The sequence below is a fragment of the Hakea prostrata genome, chromosome 3, assembly GCF_041222555.1.
Source record: "Hakea prostrata isolate BN-2017 chromosome 3, UWA_Hpros_2, whole genome shotgun sequence".
Taxonomy (NCBI): domain Eukaryota; kingdom Viridiplantae; phylum Streptophyta; class Magnoliopsida; order Proteales; family Proteaceae; genus Hakea; species Hakea prostrata.
In genome coordinates this window covers 75,253,296-75,275,618 of record NC_142602.1, presented here as the reverse complement: position 1 = coordinate 75,275,618, position 22,323 = coordinate 75,253,296, and the positions used below count along the sequence as shown (strand labels likewise).

Here is a 22,323-nt window from a genome sequence, read left to right as displayed (position 1 = left end):
CTCTCTTGATGAACAAGGTATGATTTGCATTACTTATAGCCATTGAAAACCATGGCTTTATGAAATCTCCCAAACCAAGCCCTTGGTGATTGCTTCAGCCCATACAAGCTCTTTTTAACATGCGCACTTTTCCATGAGTCTCAGTGGTAGCATATCCAGGTGGACATCCATGTACACCTCCTCTTGAAGTTCTCCATAGAGGAAAGCACTCTTTACATCTAGTTGTTGTAGGCTACAACCCTTATTTACTACACATGAGAGAATAGCCCAAATTTGTATTCATCTTGGTGATTGATGCACATGTTTCCAAGTAGTCTATCCCAGAAGTTTAAGTGAAGCCCTTGACCATTAATCTTGCCTTGCATCTCTCCACAGTCCCATTTGCCTTGTGCTTGATGACAAACAGCCATTTGCAACCCAACAATCCGCTTTCTTGGAGGCAAAGACACCAATTACTGTTAAAATGAACACCACGAAATAGTGAATCGAAAAATAAACAAAAATGAAAACACACAAAGATTTAATGTGGTTCACACACCAATGTGGTATGCTATGTCCACGAGTGAAGAAAAAGAGGTTTTCCACTATGTAGAAGAAGAACAGAAAAAGATCTCACAACCAATCGCCAAAAACAGCTTACAAGAACTCTCACCTAAAACCCTAATTGAAAATCCCAAATATGTCAATCAAATAGTAGGCGAACATAAGATACATACATATAGACTCCAATCGGGTAAATGAGTCGACCCATCGGCCCAAGCCCTCCACTTCCACCATAGATCTCCACCAACATATGTCGGTGGGTCCATCTTCCAAATTTGGTACAAGAATTTGGTTCAAACATAACAATTACCATGTCCTTTTTTTTCTAGAGCTCGCAGCTCCTCATCCATTGCTTCCTTCCAATTTAAGTGAGACAATGCTTATTGCCATATGTTAGGAATATAAGTAAGGGATATAGAGGAAACAAAGGTTAAAGATTGAGGGGATAGGGACTAATATGAAAAAAAGTTGAAAATAAGATGCTTAGTGTATGTGTGTGGCTACTTTCGTAATGCAATTGGTAAGTCCAAAGTCGGATCAAGAGATGGTTTAGAAAGAGACTCACCAGGATTTGTTACCTTAGGACTAGAAGCAAGGGCTTCTAACTAGCTCGGTACATAAGGGGGATCTTCTCTCACAGATAGCCTTTGATAAGTCTTTAGAGGTCGTTGCTCCCCCTCCACATCAATATTTTGATCCACCAATTGTTCCTATCCAGCCACTCCATCTTTTATAGTAGAATCATTAGCAGGAATCTCAAGAGGAATACCTAAAGAAGGAACAAGGACCAAAACCTCTTCACTAATACTCTTCCCTTGAAGAGGTGTAGAGGCGAAGAAGGGAATTTGCTACTGGAAACAAACATTCATAGAAACAAAGAAGCCATGAGGAGGGTGATAATACTTATAGCCTTTTTGGGTAGCAGATTAACCAATGAAACTACACTATAATCCACGTGGATCCAACTTACCATGAAGATGGTGGTTTCAAGAAAAGGCAAAACAATCAAAAACCTTAGGTGGTACAACAAAGGTCGTTGTCCCTATAAGGACCTCAAGGTGACAGTGTTGTTGCAAAACTCAAGATGGCATTCGGTTAATCAAATAGCCCACAGTAAGGACTTCATCCCCCCAAAACCGAGGAGGCATATCCATGGTAAACATCAGAGAATGTTGTGACGCACCACCACCTACAGAGGATGCCCCTAGAAGCTAGCTCATCTCTAGGGGCTATTGCAGAATGTATTTGGGGCTAGATGGGTGGTCTAACACGGTAACACCCCTAATAGGATCGTAAGGGCTGGGCGATGCTTCTAGGAGTCGCAAGGTCTTGCGGAAGGTGGTAGTGGCAACGTTAGGTGGTGGTGATGCCTGCACTGGGAGAGAAAGAGAAGTAGTGGCGGTAGGTGGTGGTGCTTCTATGATAGAGGTTTAGCGTTTATCAAATCAAACTTGACTCTGATACTATGTTGTAAGATTTGAGAAAATCCTGACTTGTGTCTAAGAGACACAGTATGGCCTTTATTTTTACTAGTAACTTGCCAAAAATAGAATAGATCTTCCCAATATGAGAATATTACAAAGAGGATAATAAGAGAACCTAACAAGGCAATTCTACCCTTAATTATAAAATAACTACTACTGCTGCTGCCTTACAACAAAGACAATTAACTTTCAGGTTGTTCTTTTTCTCTTTTTTCTTTTTTTTTTGGGCGTAAGGATTTTGATAATTTTTTAAGTCTATTTACGGGGCAATTAAGTAATCTCATAGTTATCAAAAGGGTACCTTTGGAAATAAAAATAACTAATAGTTGTATAATGGAAATTGTTAGCAGATTGGACTAAAGTGTCCAATTCAAATCCAACTCTGAGGTGCCTCTGCTTATGAAACAGAAAAGTCGGTGTCAATGCATTCAGGCCTCCATTTTGGATGTCGTTGCAACTTACTCTTGCATTTGTGTTTTTAAGATTCGTGGCTTTTCTGGTATGAATCAGTCATTCAATTTAAGTCACTGGGATAATCCCTTTTCCAGAGCAAGGAAATCTATTTAAGCTCTAGTGGAACTGGATTAGGGATATCTGAAGTCTATTCAGGGTGGGAGTGTATTTTTGAGTCTAATGTACAAGACTAGCAGAAACAAGTATTAAAAATGAGTTTGATTAATGAAACTGTTTCACAAGCTGCTGCTACTGCCTTCTACCTCCATATCAGGGCTCAGTTTACAGCATGATCTAAACTCCAGTGAGATTATGTTTGACCCAATCGACTCCTTGTAGTGGGAATGTGCCTGGGAGCTACGGTTTGATCTTCTCTTCAGTTGTTTGAAGAACCCTTGTCAAGTTCTTCAATTCTCCATCCGATTCATCGTATTGGATTTCTTGCAACTACAGTAAGTTAGTGACAATTCCCAGAAGACCCCAATTCTTCTCCCATTCCACCATTGACCTTAAAGCTGCATTTGGTAGCAAGAAAAGAAAAAATTTGAAATTCAAGGACAGAGATAGGCACATTAGACAATCATTTCATCACTATTATTTTTTGTCTTATTCAAAGTTTTCTTTTCTTTTCTTGGCTACCGAACATAGCCTATGTCTCCAATTTCATTCAAAAGTTTCCAATTTTATAAAATTGCAACTATTTTGTTCAACCCTTACAATCATTCCGTATTTGGACCATAGCCTACCCTCACAAGCCCCCACACTCCATCCACTTCATAGAATTTAAGCTTCCTAGCTTTTGAAGGTTAGAAACCATTTCCAGATCTCACAACCCAACCATCAGTTTAACCTAATAGTCGATCAGATAAGCCCCCCTAGCCTAATAGAATCCAAAACCCCATCCAAAAATTCAAATCTTTAATCTTAATAACAGCAAAGATTCCTTTTCCCAAATCCCAGAAAACTACCCCAATTTGTTGAAGTTCAAAATTCAGTATTCAAGCCCCTTTCATGAAGCCCCAACCTTCACTGTTCACTTCCCCATCACCAACTTGACTAAACCAAAATTCAACCTAACCCCAGTTAGCGCTGATGTGGACCCTACACCTTATTTTATCCTAATATCCTTCAGAAAATTAAATGCAGCAGCCACATAAACCCAAGTCTAGAGTTTTAAAGAACCTGGATTGCAACATTCAAGATTAGCTGTAAATTTTACAGAAATTACTGCAGAAAGAATACCTGAAAGACTTTGCAGCATCAATAAGTTCACCTATGAATACATCATTTGGGAATATCTGGAAAGATAGCAGTATGCATTATGCTGTCAATAGCCATCGGGAGAAACTGTAAGAATTGCTTTTAGCTAAAAATATGAAGCGAAAACTTTAATCACAATGGAAGAACAAAACAGAAATACATTTTTAGACAACAGCATGAGCAAAATAGATGATGTGTTTATTGCAATAATGAATGTATGCTCATAACACTAATATTAAGCAAGTGCCAAAGGCATTTTAGTTGTAGCTCAAATCGTAGAGCGCTTGCTATGCATGCTAGAGGTATAGGGTTCAATCCTCTACATCTTCATTAAATAGAGAAGTAATTTTTTCTAATCGAAGTACTTGGATTTTCAGGCACAAGAACTCTCTGAAAAACTCTCTCACTTGAGGCGATGCCCGCCACTACCTGCACCCTTTGATACCTGTTGTATCTCCATCTCACCCTCCCTTCTCCACTGGCTCCCTGAACCTTGCCAATGAGCCCTTCTCCCACCTCTTCCCCTCGTTGCTCTAATCATCCTTCCTTTCCCACCACTGCCAATGCCAAGCCTTGGCATCCCTCTTCTTGACCCCTGACTCCTCCCTACCCTCTACAGACAACCGTACATGCATTCCCCCTTCCCCTGATGGAGACTCCACTGCCCTGCTTCTGCCCTTGAACCTTGCATCTCCCGATGGCAATCAGCACTGGTTGGCCAATTTCTTTGCACTCATTCAACATCCAACATTGTAAAATCCTCCCTCTCCAAGCAATGGCAGGCTCTTGGCTCTAGAGAAACCTAGTTCTTGGACTATGGAATTTTCAACTTCTATGATGTGAAGTACAAGGCCTAATGCATCCCTTGGTTCATAGGTAAGTCCACCATCTTCCTATGCCAATGGGAGCGCTCTTCTCCCCTCCACAAGGTCGACTTCACCAACATCCACTTGTGGATCAACCAACTACAATACTAGAATGATGACTGTCTTAGTAGGATCAGTTCCACTCTCGAAATTCTCCCATGCATTGATGCTAAAACTTTGATGAGGGAGCAGCTATCTTTCGCTCAAATCTACACCATGGTCTCTACCTCCAAGCTGCTACCTGTATATGACGACAGGCTCTGCTTCAACCAGAGGGTGAATCCTGACTGACTCCCCCCCCCCCAATGCATTCTTGCGTAGTGTTTGGGCACAGTAAAGATGATTGTACTTCCCAATCTGCTGAAGAGCCAATGTTTATTTCTTTTGATGCTCCCTAGTCGCCTCAACCATCTTAAGCTATCCTACTGCTGTCAAGAAAAACAAATCAGACCTCGGCAAATTCACACTCATCTATCTTTGCCATCACCAAAGGAGATCTACACCCAAGCCATTGGCAACAGCTTTGACTGGAAAAACCAACCAGGATTAGAATCGGTTTGCCCTCCTGGATACTGACCCTGCTGAAGAAAAGCAACCTGACACCAAGAATCAAGCTGCCGCCTCTGATGCCCTGCCTGTCATTGCTGCTCCCCTAGCTCAACCCTGATGTCTCTCCTTCCACATCCCCCTCCCCTCTCTTATGCCTGCTATTGCAGCCTCTTGCTTCCTGTCATAGACCCTTTCTCTCTCTCTTCCCTCATCCCCCACTTGCCCAAATTCTCCTCCTCCCTTAGGCCCACCATCGTGGGCCTCCACTTCTGTTTTACCCTCTCCCAACTCCATTGGTCCAGCCTACCATCTCTACCAACCCTAATATTTTCCCCCTCTTTGACCCAACCCATCACACCATTCTGAACCCCTCTAGTCCAAACCTCCCCCTCCCCTCCTATGTCTCAAGCCCACACATTTCCTCCTCTACCCCTTCCTCTTCTTTCCCTACTAATTTGGTGTGCCTCAAGTTGGGTATCTCTAGCTTTCTTAGAAGTTTAGCTAGGCCTATCTCTGCCCCCATGGTCTCTCATCTCTTATGACTGCAGGCACACTAACCATAATATTCTGAACGATTCTCCCTTTCTTAAGAATGATGCTCACCAATGGTGCTCCTAAGTTGTCTCCGCCCTTGCCTCCCCAAGCCTCCATCTTAGGCCCTCCCCTGTTGCGAGAGGAGATTGCCCTTGAGCTTGCTTCCATAACTGAAATCCCCTCCCTGTCGTACACCTCAAGTCATGAAGGCTGCAGGAGAAGCAATCATATCCTGAAGGATCGTTACCAACCCAATTGAAACTTCGTAGTGGATTTGAGGTCTTCTAGGAAGGGGGGGGGGAGAATAAGATGAACTCCTAGTCTAGTGCCTTTTTTCTCAGTTCTTTGTTGGTTTAGTAGTTAGGTTGGTGCTTCCTTTATGAAATTTTTGTTTGGCTAGGCTCTACCCAAGATTTCTTGTACTCTCCCATTTCCCCTTTTATTCCTTTGGTTAGTGAATTTTTTTATTCATCCAAGAAAAAAAATTAAAAAGTTAAGAGATTCAATAAGCCTCTCCAACTTCTTTCCAAATTTACCGCATTTCCTCCCACAAGAAGTGCTTTGTATTGAATCAAGAGCTTACTACATCAATGGGACATTATTACATATCTGGAAGACATGAAAGTTCTCACCTAAGCTAGTACACCCGCCAATAGTGTTGTGAGATTTGGAGAAATCCTGACTTGTGTCTGAAGGACATAACAGGAGCTTTATTTACAGTAATAAACTTCCGAGAATAAAACAAATCAAATCTTCCCAATGTGGGAACATTACAAGAGAAAATAAAAGATCCTAACAAATCTGCCCTCAATAATACAGTAAATACCCTCCTATTATTGCCTTACAATACTCCCCCTCAAGTTGGAGCATAGATATTTATCATTCCCAACTTGCCAATGATATTACTAAACATCTTGATACTCAAGCTCTTCATAAGTACATGAGCCCATTGATTATTTGAGGTAACAAAGGTGATACAAATCAATCTAGCCTCGATCTTTTCTTTGATAAAATGTCTGTCAATCTCCACATGTTTGGTCTTGTCAAGTTATATTGGATTGTAAGCAATGTTGATTGTTGATTTACTGTCTGACTACAGTTGTATAGGAACCTTGGAATCTGTCCCAAACTCTTGAAGCAGCCCTTTTAGCTAGGGGACCTCACAAATGCCTTGAGCATTTGCTCTAAATTCAACTTTTGCAATGAATCTTGCAATTACAGCCTGTTTCTTACTTCTCCAAGCCACCAAGTTACCTCCAACAATACAATACCTAAAGGTAGAAATCCTATCATTAGAACAACTTGCCCACTACATCTGTGTGTGCCTCAATCTTCAGGTGTCCATGAGCTGAAACTAAAATTCCCTTTCTTGAAGTGGCCTTCAAGTACCTCAAAATACGACATATTGCAGCAAAGTGTGGGGAGTAGGGATCATGCATATAACAAGGCTGACTATAATGTGACGCCTGGTTTGGTAGGAGAGATAGATCAACTTCCCTACCAACTTTTGATAAATCATCTTGTCAACCGGTTCTCCTTCTTTTGCCTTTAAGTGTAAGCTAGGCTTAGTAGTAAAACAGTTTCTTCTAGTAGATCCACAACATACTTTCTTTGAGAGAGGGAAACACCACTGGCCAAATTTGCCAATTTAAGCTCTAGGCAGTACCAACGCTTCCTCATGTCCTTTCCTTCAAATTTTGTTCCCAGGAATTTCTTTAGAGCTTCAATCTCCTCATCACTGCTCCTTGTGATTACAATATCATCCACATAGACTAGGAGTATAGTGGTATCAAAATTTTCTCTCTTGATGAACAAGGTATGATTAACATTACTTTACTTTTAGCCGTTGGAAATCATGGCTTTATGAAACCTCCAAAACCATGATCTAAGAGTGCTTGAGCCCATACAAAGCTCAGTTTGCATACTTTCCCACGAATCTCAATCACAAAATATCAAAGTGGCCCATCCATATACACCTCCTCTTGGAGTTCTCCATGTAGGAAAGCATTCTTCACACCTAACTGTTGTAACTCCACCCATTATTCATTACACATGAAAGGACAGCCTAAATTGTGCTCATCTTGGCAACTGGGACAAATGTATCCAAGTAGTCAATCTCTTAAATCTGAGTAAAGCCCTCACCAACCTTGCCTTGTACCTCTCCACGGTCCCATCTTCCTTGTGCTTGATAACAAACACCCATTTGCACCCAACAATCCGCTTTCCTAAAGGCAAAGACACCATTTCCCACGTTTTGTATTTTTTCCAAAACTAGCATTTCCTCATCCATTGCTTCCTTCTAGTTTAAGTGAGATAATGCTTCCTACCAAGGGTTAGGAACACCAGTTGAGGACAAAAAGGAAACAAAACTTTGAAACTCTGGGGACAAGGACTAATATGAAACATAATTGGAAATAGAAAGTTCGGTGTAAGTTCGTGGCTGCTTTCTCAATGCAATTGGTAAGTCCAAAATAGGATCAAAAGAAGGCTCCAAGATAGACTCACCTAGAAGAATTGGTACTTCAAAACTCGGAGCCGAAGCTTCCAATTAGCTCGGCACCGAAGGGGGTACTCATTGCTTTCTTTGACAAGTCTTCATAGGTCTTTGCACCCCCTGTACATCATCCACCAACTATTCTATCCGGTCACTCCATCTTCCAAAGGAAGATCATTAGCAGGAATTTTAGAAAAAATATCAAAAGGAGGGATCAAAAAAGGAACCTCTTCACCAAGACTCTCCCCCTAAAGAGGTGTTAGGGCAAAGAAAAGAACTTGTTCCTAGACGATAACACTTGTAATTCTTTTGGGTAGCCCGCTAACCCAAGAAGATGCACAATAACCCACTTGGATTCAACTTACTATGAATATAGTGGTTTCAGGCAAAGGCAACACAACCAAAAAACTTAAGTGGTACAGTAAAAACAGTTATCCCTAAAAGAACTTAAGAGGGCAGCACTTGTCCAAAAGTCAAGAAGGCATTTTGTCAATCAAAATAAGTTGCAGTAAGGATGGCATCACCCTAAAACCAAGAAGGCACATGCATAGTAAACACTAGGCAATGTGCTATCTCAAGAAGATGTTGATTCTTGCATTCATCAACCCCATTTTGAGGTGGAGGGTCAATGCAACTTATTTGGTGTATAATGTCATGGTCAGCTAGGTAAGATGGGAATACACCACCTAAGTACTTAGTCCCATTATCTATACTGTGTCCTAACCACCTTATGGAACTTTTGGAAACACGGAAAAGCATCACTTTTTGGTCGAGTAAGTAGACCCATGTAGTCCTACTACAACAATCAATTAATGAAACAAACCATCTATGACTAAAGAGAGACAAAATCTGAGGACTAGAGAGAATAATAGAAAAAGGAATACTATTACGACGATCTAAAACAAGGTAAACATGCCTAGTCTATTTAGTTAAAATGCCCTCACAATAAAAATCATTCAAAATACAACGTTTAACCAAATAAAATAAAATAAAAAATTTAAAAAAAAAAAACTTAAACAAAACAAGTTGACGAACATGGCCAAAACGACGATGCCACTGTACTAGGGTAAAAAGTGCAGGAAAGGTGGAACTAAAGGCCCTAGGAAAAGCTTATAGAGACTGATAGGACTCTCGAACTTGTCTTGAGTCCTACCGAAACCTTACTGACAGCAATGGATATTATCATTCATGGCAACAGATTCAATACAGACAGCAACAAAATACAACCCTGTTCATTTATCCTTTACTTCTAACAGACAAACAGGAGATAACACCAGAAAGCTATGAACTCAGATTGGCATATCAGCAGGATAATATTGAAGTAACAATCAATTTCATTAAGCAACTCTGATATGGATATAGCTGCTGAATACAGACTATGATTCTAATAACTGATAAAGACTACTGAAATTAAACAAACCAAATCGAAACTCAGATAAACAAAAGCAACACCATGGCTAGGCCATTCCCCAGAGGTTTCCCTCTCCTCAAGCACTTGCTTGCCTCTTTCCTCCCTCCTCCGCTGGTAAGCCCTCTGTGTCTTCTCTTATTCCTCCTCTCTAACCAACTTCCTCTACCCACCAATCTTTTGCTGCCACCTGGAAGCTCCTCTGCATGCTTTCGATTATGGGTGCAGCCCAATAGAATCATGCCCCTTGTCCCCTGCTGATAGGACTGTCTCCCTGCTCTTTGCTTCTGCTGATCCCCTGCTTCTCTTCTTATTTTTCCTTTGGTAGACGTGGGTTATTAGGGGCTTATTAGAGACCCACCCAAGAAGTAGAGCCCCCTTTTCTGTCAACCACTGTCAATTGTACGCCCTATTTCCAGATCCTAAAACACACAATGAGAAGGAAAAGAATGTTATTTTGCAATTCATGTCACGAGTAAGGCTACTAATGGATAAGAGGTTAGCTGGGAACTTAGGAACATACAAAACAAAAGACAAGGTAAAAGAAGGTGAATAGATAATAGATCCCTTTCCAGGGATGGGAGAAAGAGACCCCTCAATTGTTCGAACAAACTGAGTCAAGGGAACAGAAGAATAAGTATGAAACAAGGATGATGAACTAGTCATATGGTTGGTTGCCCCAAAATCGATTGTCCAGGAGGGAACTATGGCAGAGGCTACAGTTGCGTTGGAAGTCGGCATTAAAGAGGACACGTTAAATCTAGACATCAACTAGCAAAGGTGTTATAGCTCATCAAAGGAAAGAGGTGATAGAGTACTTAGGGTGTCAAAATTTGTTTGGTGTGTAAATGCTTGATTACTTCTCTATTTCCACTCCTACCTCCTCCACGAGAATTTGTTGAACGGCCATACAAGTTCCAACACTTGTCCTTTGTGTGACATTGATAGGACCCTCTCATGCTTACCCTGAGTTCGCTTAATGACAGCAATGGCTATATTCATTCATCACAACAGATTTAATAAAGACAACAACATATGTAACTCAGGTTCCATCAAAAGCTTAATGATAGTAATGGCTATATTCATTCATCACAACAGATTTAATAAAGACAACAACATATGTAACTCAGTTCATTCAATAACTCTGATAATCTTCATCAACAAATACAACTCAGATGTCTATAGATGAGAATCAGTTCTTGGAATGATAATAACAATAGCTAATCTATAGAAATCAGCACACATTACATATTCCCAACCTCAATAAATAATCAGTCCTATGCCCGAGAGGTTGCCCTCTCCTAGCAAGCTCTGCTGGCTGCTCTTCCCTTCCTCCCCCCCCCGTCTCCTTGCGTGCCTTCTCTTATTCTTCACCTCCCTAACCAACTTCCACTGCTCACCAATCTTTCACTGCCACGTGGGAGCTCCTCTGCATGCTCCAGTTTCTGTTATGGTTGCTGCCCAATAATACCATGCCACTTGTCCCCTGCTGATTGGTTTGTCCCCATGCTCTCTGCTGCTGTTGATCCCCTGCTTCTCTTCTTATTCTTCCTTTGGTAGACGTGAGCTATAAGGGGCTTATCAACACTTCCCCCCTTAAGTTTCACCTTGTCCTGAAGGTGAAAATCTGGGAATTCTTTATGTAGCTCTCTAAAGTCTTCCCAAGTGTTTTTACATGAGAGTAAAGCTTTCCACTTGATCAGCACTTCTAGAGTACCCCGTGGTGAGTAGCGTATCTCCAATAGTTGCTTCGGGCTTAGCTGTAATTCTCCATCCTCTGTAAGGCATGAAGGTAGTGGTTGTGTGTTGATGTTGCTACCCTAAACTTTCTTCAATTGGGAGACATGGAATACGGGGTATTTTTTCAAGCCAGCTAAAAGATTGAGCTTGTATGCGACGGGGCCAATTTGAGCTGAAATTTGATAGGGCCTGTAGTAACGATGACCGAGCTTCTCATTAGGCCTCTTGGCCAATTTTTTGAAGCGATATGGGTGGAGTTTAAGAAACACCTCTTCCCCTACTTGGTACGAAACCTCTTTGAGTTGCTGGTCTGCTGATTTTCTCATGCAATCCTGTGCAACCAGCAAGTTGTTTCTCAGCTCCTTTAAAATGTTATCTTGCTCCCGTAGATACACATCAACTTCATTCATCTTGGAAGAGTCTCCCTCCCACCTCAGTAGTGTTGGAGGAGCACACCCATATACCCCTTGGAATGGGGTTAGCTTGGTGGCTGAATGATAAGTGGTATTATACCAATACTCCGCCCAATATAGCCATGTGGTCCAATTGCGCGGCTGCCTAGCACAAAAGCAACGTAAATAGATCTCCAAACTGATGTTCACAACTTCGGTTTGGCCATCTAATTGAGGATGGTAGGCACTGCTGAATCTAAGTTTAGACCCTGCCAGTTTGAATAGCTCAATCCAAAAATTGCTTAGGAAGACTCGATCTCTATCAGAAACAATGGAGTGTGGAAAACCACGCAAACGGACTGCCTCTTTGCTGAAAACTACAGCCACATCCTTTGCGGTGTATGGATGATTAAGTGGGATGAAATGTGCATATTCAGAGAGTCAATCAACCACCACGAACACCGTGTCCCCACCTTTAGTCTTCGGTAGCCCACCAATGAAATCCATGCTGATATCCTCCCACATCTGATCTGGAATAGGTAAGGGCTGAAGTAGTCCCTCTGGCTTCATTGACTGGTGCTTGCTCCTTTGGCATATATCACAACTAGCCACAAATTCTTTAACAGCCCTTTTCATCCCTACCCAATACACCACAGCAGCCAACCTCTTATAAGTGCGTAGGGATCCTAAATGCCCCCCAAATGGTGTAGCGTGAAATTCCTCAAGTAGTCTAGGAATATATTTCCACTTTTCAGGAATCACTAACCTTTCCTAATAAAAAAGGATCCTTTTCTTCAGCTGATAATGTGGAAATTCTGTTGAGCCCCCCGAAAGTGATTGGATCATACCTTTATACCGCCGAGAAGTACGTATTTCTTCTTCTAATCCCTCTCCTTCTTCTCAAACTACTGCTGTAAGATTGGATAGTTGGACCTCCTCATCCATGCAACATGATAATGCATTTGCAGCCTTGTTCTCACAATCCGGTTTGTAGATGATCTCAAAATCAAACCCCAAGAGTTTCATGATCCATTTATGCTGATTTTCTGCCATGAGCTTCTGGCCATCAAGTATTTCAGGCTTCTCTGATCAGTGTGCACCTTGAAGTGTCTCCCCAATAGGTAATGTCGCCATTTCTGAACCGCCAATACTACAGCCATCAATTCTTTTTCGTACACGAACTTGGTGCGAGCTCGAGGAGAGAGTGTCTGGCTCCAATATGCGATGGGGTGGTCCTCTTGCATCAACACAGCTCCTAAGCCCAAACCCGATGTGTAACAACCCCCGTATTTCTAACCTAGGATCAGTATTGCAGGTCCGAGAACCCGAAGGTCTAGCTGGGTAAATCTGTGGAGTGTCCGGATAGAAGTCCATGATCCATACCCTGAACCCATGGATCTGGATTCTCTTCATGAAGAGTCTGCCTTGCTTGGTAGTTGGACTTCTGGAAGGCAAGTGATGTCTGGAGATGTCCGAAATGAAGGTAAGACCTCCCCCATGTCTTCATTAGGGTTAGGCTGTACTTGGACATCAACCCCCTAAGCAAAGCACCCTTGTATAGCAATATACTTGGGGGTGGTTGCTAGTGGCGGTTGATTAAACCAAGCGACCGCCTTGAACGACCGCATGGTCCTGGTTGTGGGGTTTTGCCCTATTTTGCCCCCAGACTTCTATAAATAGTAACCCTTGCCTATTTTACGAATATTATATTCGGGATTACTATTTTTGGAGGTTAGACGGCTGTGGAGACGTGCTGGAAGTAGATCTGAAGTGTTGTTAGAGTCCCAGAAGGTTCTCTTGTCCTTCATAGTTGATCTGGTTGAGGTAAGTGATTCCCTAATCACTCATACTTCACCACTTGCTATGATAAAAGTAGATTAGTGTTTCTCTTTGGTTGTTCTTGATCCTTCTATTGCACTGCCTACCTTTTTGATGATCTTGGTGAGATCAGATCCGAAAACGAAACCCTGCTTTTGCGAAAAGGGCTGATCTAATCAAGAGGAAGGTTCTGGATAACCAATTTGATGTCTTTGGTTAGGTTTAGTATCACCCGTGGTTATGGGAGTGATAGATTTGAAATTCAAACTATGATCATTCAAAATTCGGATTGAAATTGGATGATCAGAAGCCAGAGTTTCGGATTGAAAACTCTCTGTTTTTGGGACGGTCACTCAACTTAAGCGACCGGCTGGTTTCCAGTGACCAAATGACTTTTGGTTTTGATCCAATTTTATTCATTCGACTTATACCTTATTGTAACCCTGTATATAGGTGTTCTCTGTTTCAAATAAAAGTTTTATAATAGTTTCCAGATTGCAAGTTAGAGGGATTCTGCATAATTACAGGTAAGGACATACAATCCTATCTTTATGAAATGACTTAAACATGCTAGTCCAGTGTCTATTATTACTGTTCTTTCATTTCATATGCTGCTGTAACTTTGTTTAGCATACTGATCTTATTATATGTTTGCTGTTTGCACTGTCTTTACTTATACTTTGTTGATTATGAATATGATATGATGTTGGTTGGTTTGTGGTTCTGATGGAAGGGGTATTCCATTAGGACATCCTAGCTTGGGATATCAAAGGGATGTGGTATGGGACACATGCTCGCTGATGTCTCTAGCTCTATCATAACTACTAGATGGCATACCTAGGTAGAGTCTAGAGTTGCATGTCTAGGTACCCCACATGCTACTACCCTTTCGGTAGAGGAATTGAAGCCGGATGACCCATGATGACAGTGATGTGACGATGGTCCACTGTTGGTCATATAAATGGTAGGGTTGCATATGTTAGGGTTGGGCTCATGGACGTCCAAGGAACGGACCGGGTGTCGTGAGGAGTCATGAGAGCATTCCGCCCCAACAATATGTGGATGACTATAGGGTTATGGAATGGAGTCCAATAGCGGTAGCCAGTCCGTGAGGGTTCTCATTCCTAGGTTGCGAAGGATACTGAACCGAGTTGGTTGGTGCCATAGGGGATGTATCTGGACTTCATGTAGTATGTTACCATTATGACCTGCATTGGATTAGAAACCCCCACATGCGCCAATACTCATGCCAATGGTCGTGCTGAGAGAGTGTTGACTTAACCCCAGCCATGGTTTAAGAGCCAAGTGTGGACTTTCCATTTTACCCAGGATCCCTACAGAGGTAACCAGTCCTTGCCGGATCAGAGTGACTAGACCTACCCAGAGGAGGGCTGGTATATATCTTACAGCATGTCAACTGTTAGAGACTTGCATGGTTAGATCTTAGCGGTATTCATACTTTGCATTCATACATATCATTTATGCATTTCTGATTGGTTGACATATGGATGGGAATTATTGTTTGTTCTTACTGAGTTCTCCAGAACTCATTCATTTATTTGTCTATGTTTTATTAGCTTGTACAGATGGAGGAAATACGCAGGAAGATGGATTGGTTTCCTATGAAGGAACCTTCCCGTATGAAGAAGATGTGGCATCGGCAATGGGAAATGGAGATAGCCTGTGTGGGAGCTCGTGCGAATGCATGGAATGCGCTTATAGCACCCATTGATGGGTAGAGGAGACAAGTTGCCAAGCAGTTTGCTCACCGTATGGAGAAGAACTGGAGGACCCCATTCTAGAAATTCATGAAAATCATTATTTAGCTTTAGAGCAGGAAACTGAAAAGAAAATTATATAACTCTTTTTGATTGCTTCCGTTGAACTCATTTACATTTTGATTATTTATTCTTTCCTTGATTATTTTATTGGGGTATTTGGACTCCTATAATTCTTTCATTTAATTATTGAACCTTTTCTTGCTCGTGATTGTCTTTACTTGCATTTATTATTACTGATAGACTAGAACCGTGGATCCTGTGACGGATCGCTCCCACGGGTTGTCGGGCGGGTAACCGAGACCGGCAAGTGGGGTGTGACACGATGCATCTGTCTCCACTACAAATTCTTTAGAAAAATCCGCCAGAGCTAACACTAAAATGGTAGTCATGGCTACTTTCAAAGCTTCAAAGGCTGAATTAGCCATAGTGTCCCATTGAAACGCATCCTTCATCAACAGGTTTGTAAGCAGAGTGGCAATTTTCCCATAATCCTCAACAAATCTCCGGTAGTACCCTGTCAGCCCTAGAAATCCGCGCAAGGCCTTAAGGTTCTTGGGTATTGGCCACTCCAACATGCAACTGATCTTGCTCGGATCTGCTACTATGCCCTCTGCTGAAATAATATGACCCAAATAGTCTAATGAAGTCACGGCAAAGGAACATTTCTTCTTATTCACCACTAGCTTGTGTTGCACCAGCAAGCCAAAAACCATACGAAGGTGCTGCAAATGGGCCTCCATGGTTGATGGTCCTACTAAACACCAATATATCATCAAAAAATACCAACACAAATTTCCTCAAGTGTTCTCGAAATACGTCATTTATAAGTGCTTGAAAGGTGGCTGGGGCATTGGTCAGCCCAAATGGCATTACTAGAAATTCATAGTGACCGTCATGAGCTCGGAATGCTGTCTTCTCGATGTCCCCATCCGCCACTCGTATTTGATGGCACCCAGATTTGAGGTCCAACTTGCTGAATGCCTTTGCTCCTCCTAACTCATCGAGCAATTCGTCGATTACCGGTATCGGGAACTTGTCAGGTATGGTTAACTTGTTGAGTACTCGATAATCAACACAAAATCACCATCCTCCATCTTTCTTCCGCACTAGCAAAACAGGGCTGGAATAAGGGCTTATGTTAAGTCTTATTAACCATGCTCCTAACATCTCACCAACCAACCTCTCTACTTCGTCCTTCTGAGAGTGTGGGTAACGGTAAGGTCAGATGTTAGGTGGGTTACTTCCCTTGATCAGCCGTATTGTGTGATCATACATTCTCTGTGGAGGCAAACTACTAGGGTCTATGAATAAGACCTCATATTCTTTCAGTAGTACCTGCACTCAGCATGTGTTACAGTGTGTGCTTGTGAAATATCAAAAATGCAAGAATGGGTAAAGATACCAACATGAGATCATTTACATGTCTTGCCACCAGCACCACCACCATCCTATCTGCTCTGCGTGGGTCTCCCCTAGTCAGTTGAGAACCTTTTCCCTGTCTTCGGGTGTTTCCCTTCAACAACTAAACACTCAATGGTTTCTATCCCATGATTCGAGCAGTTTTCTTGATTTGTGTTGTTCCACAGGTTTCTCATGTGAGTTTCTCAATCTACAGGGACAAAAATGCATGTAAATTTTTCACAAACAATCCCTACTTCAATGTTGTAATTTTAAGAGCCAATCCCTACTTTTCCTTCCTTGAGTCTGAATATCAATTTCTAAATGGCAAACCTTGTCACAATTTTTTCTTGGTACTAGTCTTTCTCTTTTTATTGCTTCATGATGCCTCCAAGTCATCTGTACAACCCCAGGGCTATCATAACTGGTTGTAATCTCCACTCAGGACCAACACTGCTTGTTCAATTTTAAATAAAACCTACAAATTGAACTTTTGGTTCATTGATATTGTCTTTAGCTAATCGTGCAACTTACACCACTGAGGCACTGACCAGATCCTCGGAAATTGTTATCAACTCCACCAGAATAAAAGATTGACGCTGTGAATTTTCCTGCTTCCATGTCTTAATTACAAAGCTCGATGATTTCAGTTGTTAGATGTGGTGTTCTGCTCCATACCTAGCGTCTACCAAGTCACAGTTACAAATCAGGATTGGATCAGTTCAGGTAAAGGAACAAGATAGAGGTATTGTACCAAGGAAAGAAAAAGAGATACCGAGAGAATCAACTATGTGAGAGTGCTAACCTCTCAGACCTGTTTCATTCACGAATAATAAGACTTGATATTGCATCAGCCACCATAAGCAGGTAAAATTGAGAAGGGGAAAAATACAACCAGCCATGACTCAAAATAAATTAGTGACAAGATTACCCTCTTAAGATTAAACTCTCACACTCACCCAGCAAGCTGGAGAATGAATGTCATGCATCCCCTGCTTTGCATATGAGGGTATTGAACTAGCTAGGAGTAAGACCCTGAAGATGTCTGCAATTGATCTCATGTCCTTAAAAAGGAGGTACAACTATAACTTGAATTTAGCATCTTTGACAAAGTATCTATCAACATCAATATGTATGCTCATGTCATGTTGCACAGGGTGGTTAACAGCAATGTTTATGTGCAGCCTTTTTTTGTCACAACAGAGCTACAAAGAATCTTTACCGTCAAATCCTAACTGTTGAATCAACAGCCTAAGCCATATGAGCTCATATATCCCATCCGCCATAGCTCTAATGTCTGCCTTAAGACTTGCCCTCACTACATCTGGTTAGTTTTACTCCTCGATGTAACCAAATAACCACCCCATGAAGTTACAGTAACCTGATGATCTACAGTTAAAAACAGAACCATCCTAATCAGCATCAGTGTAGCCCTCTATCGGGTTGGAAGGGGCTTGGAAGGAGAGAGTTCTCCAAACTCAGCAAGATCTTGGTTTTTTCTGGTCCAGAAAGATAGCCACCAAAACCGAGATCTTGAAACATGCAGGAAGGTTCAGCTATAGCCTATAGGTAGGTTTAAGGAATCCGCATAACCAAGTCTACAAAGAACAATAACTCAGCCTTATCCTAACTAAATGGAGTTGGCTAAAAGGATCCTCATAAATACAAAATATCAATAATAAACATGAAAATAAAAGGAACACAACTACGACTCTGATTTATGCACACCCTAACTAGGATTTTACACTGAGTGTAGCCCTCCAATTATCTCAAAGCCATGACAACACAATTAAATAAATTAAATTGTTTGATTTTTTTTTTTTTTTTTTTTGGGGGGGGGGGCTGAATAAATAAATTCATTAACCAAACAGGAGAAAAAGGGAAGGGAAAACTACAAAGCAAATACAGGCTCTATAAAACAAGTGGAGACGCAAGCACAAGCGGCGCAAAGCCATACAATCAGACCAGAAAATAAAACCTCAAAAGTGGACCAAAAGGACAGCACACCCCAGTGACCCCACTAGACCAACGCAGTCTCCGGATCAATTGGAAACACGAAAAGCCTTCATTGGAACAATGCGCTGGACAAAAGCAGGGAACGACGCAGCAGCACCATAGATTCTAGGGTTGGTAGCATCACAAGATTGAGACAAAGAATGAAGAGAACAAATCAGAGTTATAAACTAATTCAGAGAGTTCAACAACGATGGCCCTCAAGGCTTTTCCCCAAAGCCAGAGGGGCCATCAAAGGCTGGAACCCTAGACAAACTGAAGCTAAACCTTGAAACAGAAAGGGGAGAGGACGAAAGAAGGAGAAACAGACGGAGAAAGATGAATCCGGATCTGAGATCGAACCCCCGACGCCAAAGAGGCCATCAAGGACTATAACCCTCGACGGTGAAGCTAAAACCAGAAACAGAATGGGGAGAGGGAGAGAGAAGGACAGATAAAGGGAGGAAATGAGTCCAGATCTGGGATTGAAACAGAATCGGAAAGAACAGCAATGGCAGCCCTCATGGCTTCCCCGATGAGAGAGACCTTCGAATACAGAACACCCTGAAACGGCCTACTCTTTTTTTTTTTTTTTTTTTTAATTGTCATGATAACTACTTTTGGTACCATCTAATACTTCTATCAATACCTCAACATTCTTTAACTCCATGGTACCATCTAATACTTCTATCAATAATTCATGCTCCTGTACAGATGGCTCACTGATCCCCATTTTCTGTTGGCAAGCTAAGCGCTCTGAGATTGGAACGAATGTCTTTAAAGACATCCTGATACAATTTCCTTCAAAATCAATGATCTTCAGACCTGACAATCTGTGTTCAATCTGTTGAAGTGCTTCAGCCCTAAAAGAAAAGAGCAAATGAGCGTGTATAAAATTTCGTGTAAGCAGAAAAAAGAACAGTAAGACACCCCTAAGTAACTCATTTACCTTCTAAAAATAGACTCAAGATCCTGCAAAGTGCTAAAAGCATATTTTTTCTTCTCTATCTGATCTTCAAGTTCCAAAATCTGAAAGGTCTAGAACACTGAATCATAATCTTCTAAGATGGTAGAAGATAGTACTGAACAATTACAAGAAAGAACTGCCAGTAAACGAGGAGAAGCCAGCATAGAAACATAAAGAGGCAATTAAAAAAATCAAGAGAAAGAAACAATAATAATTACAGGCATTATCAAACTCATACTATGACTAGGTGAATTACTAAAAAACAAAAAAAAAATTATATATCAGCATATATCAAGCAAAAATCTCTATAAAAATCATTTTTCGGGCAAATACATGATCCTTGCTAGGAAGTAAGACCAAGAGGAATCTATATATGTTTTGCCCATTTCAGTGCATTAGTCATGGTTTTGTACATCTATAAGCTACGACATGGAGTTTCCCTCGTACATCTAGATGTCTTTGCAAAATCCCAGTGGATTATTTAGGACAAGAGGTGAAATCCACTCGATGCTTGAAAGGAATCTTTTCACATTGCCTTTATTAGGTAGCTAAAGTTTGAAATGAATGTAAGTATGGTATCCAATTGGATCAGTGGGAACATTTATCACCAATGGTCACATAGTTTAAATCAAACTCCGCCATTGTTCGCTGTCTGTCCCAAGCTAGAGTAAAGGAAGAGAGTTGGTGAGTCAAGTTGAGCCAGCACCCAAAAAACCCAGCCAAACCCTTTTTACATAAATTGTACAACCTTATATGATAGACACATTGTTAGGATATTCGCTAACAGAAATAGCAACGTGCTACACTATCGCCTAGGTGTAGCGATAAGTGGGCAAGGGTTAGTTAGGGCATTTCCCATAAGCAATGTGTCGTGTTGGCTCCTACATGTAGTGATAAGTAGGCAAGGGTTCCCACGCCTTATATGAGTGCGGCTGAAGAAACTTGTCCAGAATCATAGGACCAAATTGGCATCTTGGAACACAAGATCTTTAATAGGTACGAGCTTAGAATTGTAAATGCATGAGAAAAAGAAGGATTTATATAGTTTTTACTCAAGAGACTAGATGGATTGGTAAACAAGCTAGGAGTGGATAACTTTTGTTATGATATGCACAACTTACCACTTCAGCGGTAACCCAACTATATGGGTTCCACCCTAGATTGGATAAGATCTGATTTCACTTAATTTCCCAAGCTCTTTTTTTTTTTTTTTTTTTTTTTTGGGGGGGGGGGGAATGAATGAAATAATAACCAAAGCCCCAAAGGTGGAGAAAAGAATGTACAAGAAAGAGAAGAAGACAAAAAGAGGGAGAGAGGGAGGTAGATTACAATATGTTAAAAGGCAATAAAGAGGAGCCTAGACCCCAAGAGACAACAACCTGATCCTTGGGGTACCCAGAACTGGGGAATGGGGGAGAGACTACAATTTGGCCGATACATCAAAGTAGATGGCTCTCCAAATCAAGTGATGTAAGCCATATTTAGGGTTGAAATAAGGCTAAGGTTGAAGGCAGTCGAAGTTGATTATCCTTGTTTCTCTTGAAAATTATTGTGAAGAAGTACATGGTAGACGTTGATCTATTGGTTCTCAGGAATAGGTTGAAAACTTGCTTTTTGTTGGGGTAGGGTTGAGGCTGGTTGCAAAATATTGAGAAATTTTTAGTGCTTTTATAGGTTTAGATAACTGCCTCTCCCTTTCCTCGATTTGGTAACCAAAGGTTGGAGCCAACCTCACGTGTTTCTAAATTCTAATTCTCTTTATACTTTTTGTTCCATATTTTCCCCCACCTTCTGTGATTAATCCCCATTAATGTTATTTATCCCCCTTTTCCTCAACCCGGCTCCTTTCTTTTATTCTACTTTTTACATCACTGTTTTCATAGTGGGTTGCTTGCTGGCTGCATGACTATAAAGGAGTTCAGTCACATTACATCTCTTGATGTCCCCTCTTGCTTTTTCAGATTTAATTTATTACCCATCCTTCTCAGATTATTTACAATTTTACATCTTGCCATTACGAGTTTTTCCTTCGAAGTATGTCCTCCATCTATAAATATAGTTCTTTCATGACCTACTACTAACTTATACTAATGGCCCCTTGAAAATATTCTGATTAATTAAGATACTACCATTATTTTCTATTACTTTCTATGTTGCATCAGATTGGTGGATTAATTACTATTTTGTTTTTTTGGGGTAAAATTACTAATTATTGTTGTAGTGGAATTTGGATTGCGACAATTTGGGATGATTAAAGATATATCATGTTTTTATTTGCTAGTTCTTTTGAGATTTTGGTTGTTATTTGTCATGAGGGGAGAGTGAAGGCTTATTATATATCTAGTTTAGACTTTTTGCCCCCTTTACGGAGAAGTGACATAATCCAAATTGAAAGAACTAGAAGAGCTAGGGGTAGACCTAAGATAACCTTAAAAGAAGTGGTGAGAAAGGATATGCATAACTTAGGCCTTGTATCTAGCATGGCCTCAAACAGAACTGATTAGAAGGCAAGAATCCATGCAACTGACCCCATTTAGTTGGGGCAAGGCTTATTGTTGTTGATGTATCTTAAGACAGTTCCTACAGCAGCAACAACTATCCACTTGGTCCATAATAACTCATACTACATCTTCCCTACCTACTT

The 22,323-nt window shown here is 41.1% G+C and overlaps 1 protein-coding gene across 3 annotated transcripts in view; it reads right to left on the bottom strand.

Annotated features, from left to right (window-relative positions):
- Positions 1-22,323, bottom strand: part of LOC149023092 (uncharacterized) — a 75,886-nt gene that overhangs the window by 41,276 nt on the left and 12,287 nt on the right. For all 3 annotated transcript variants that reach the window (XM_089150940.1, XM_089150941.1, XM_089150942.1), the window contains exons 7-9: positions 19,662-19,741; positions 19,362-19,575; positions 3,723-3,778 (exon numbers count right to left, since the gene is read on the bottom strand). In XM_089150940.1, coding sequence (XP_089007066.1) covers positions 3,723-3,778; positions 19,362-19,575; positions 19,662-19,741 — 350 coding nt within the window. The remainder of the gene's footprint in view (positions 1-3,722; positions 3,779-19,361; positions 19,576-19,661; positions 19,742-22,323) is intronic.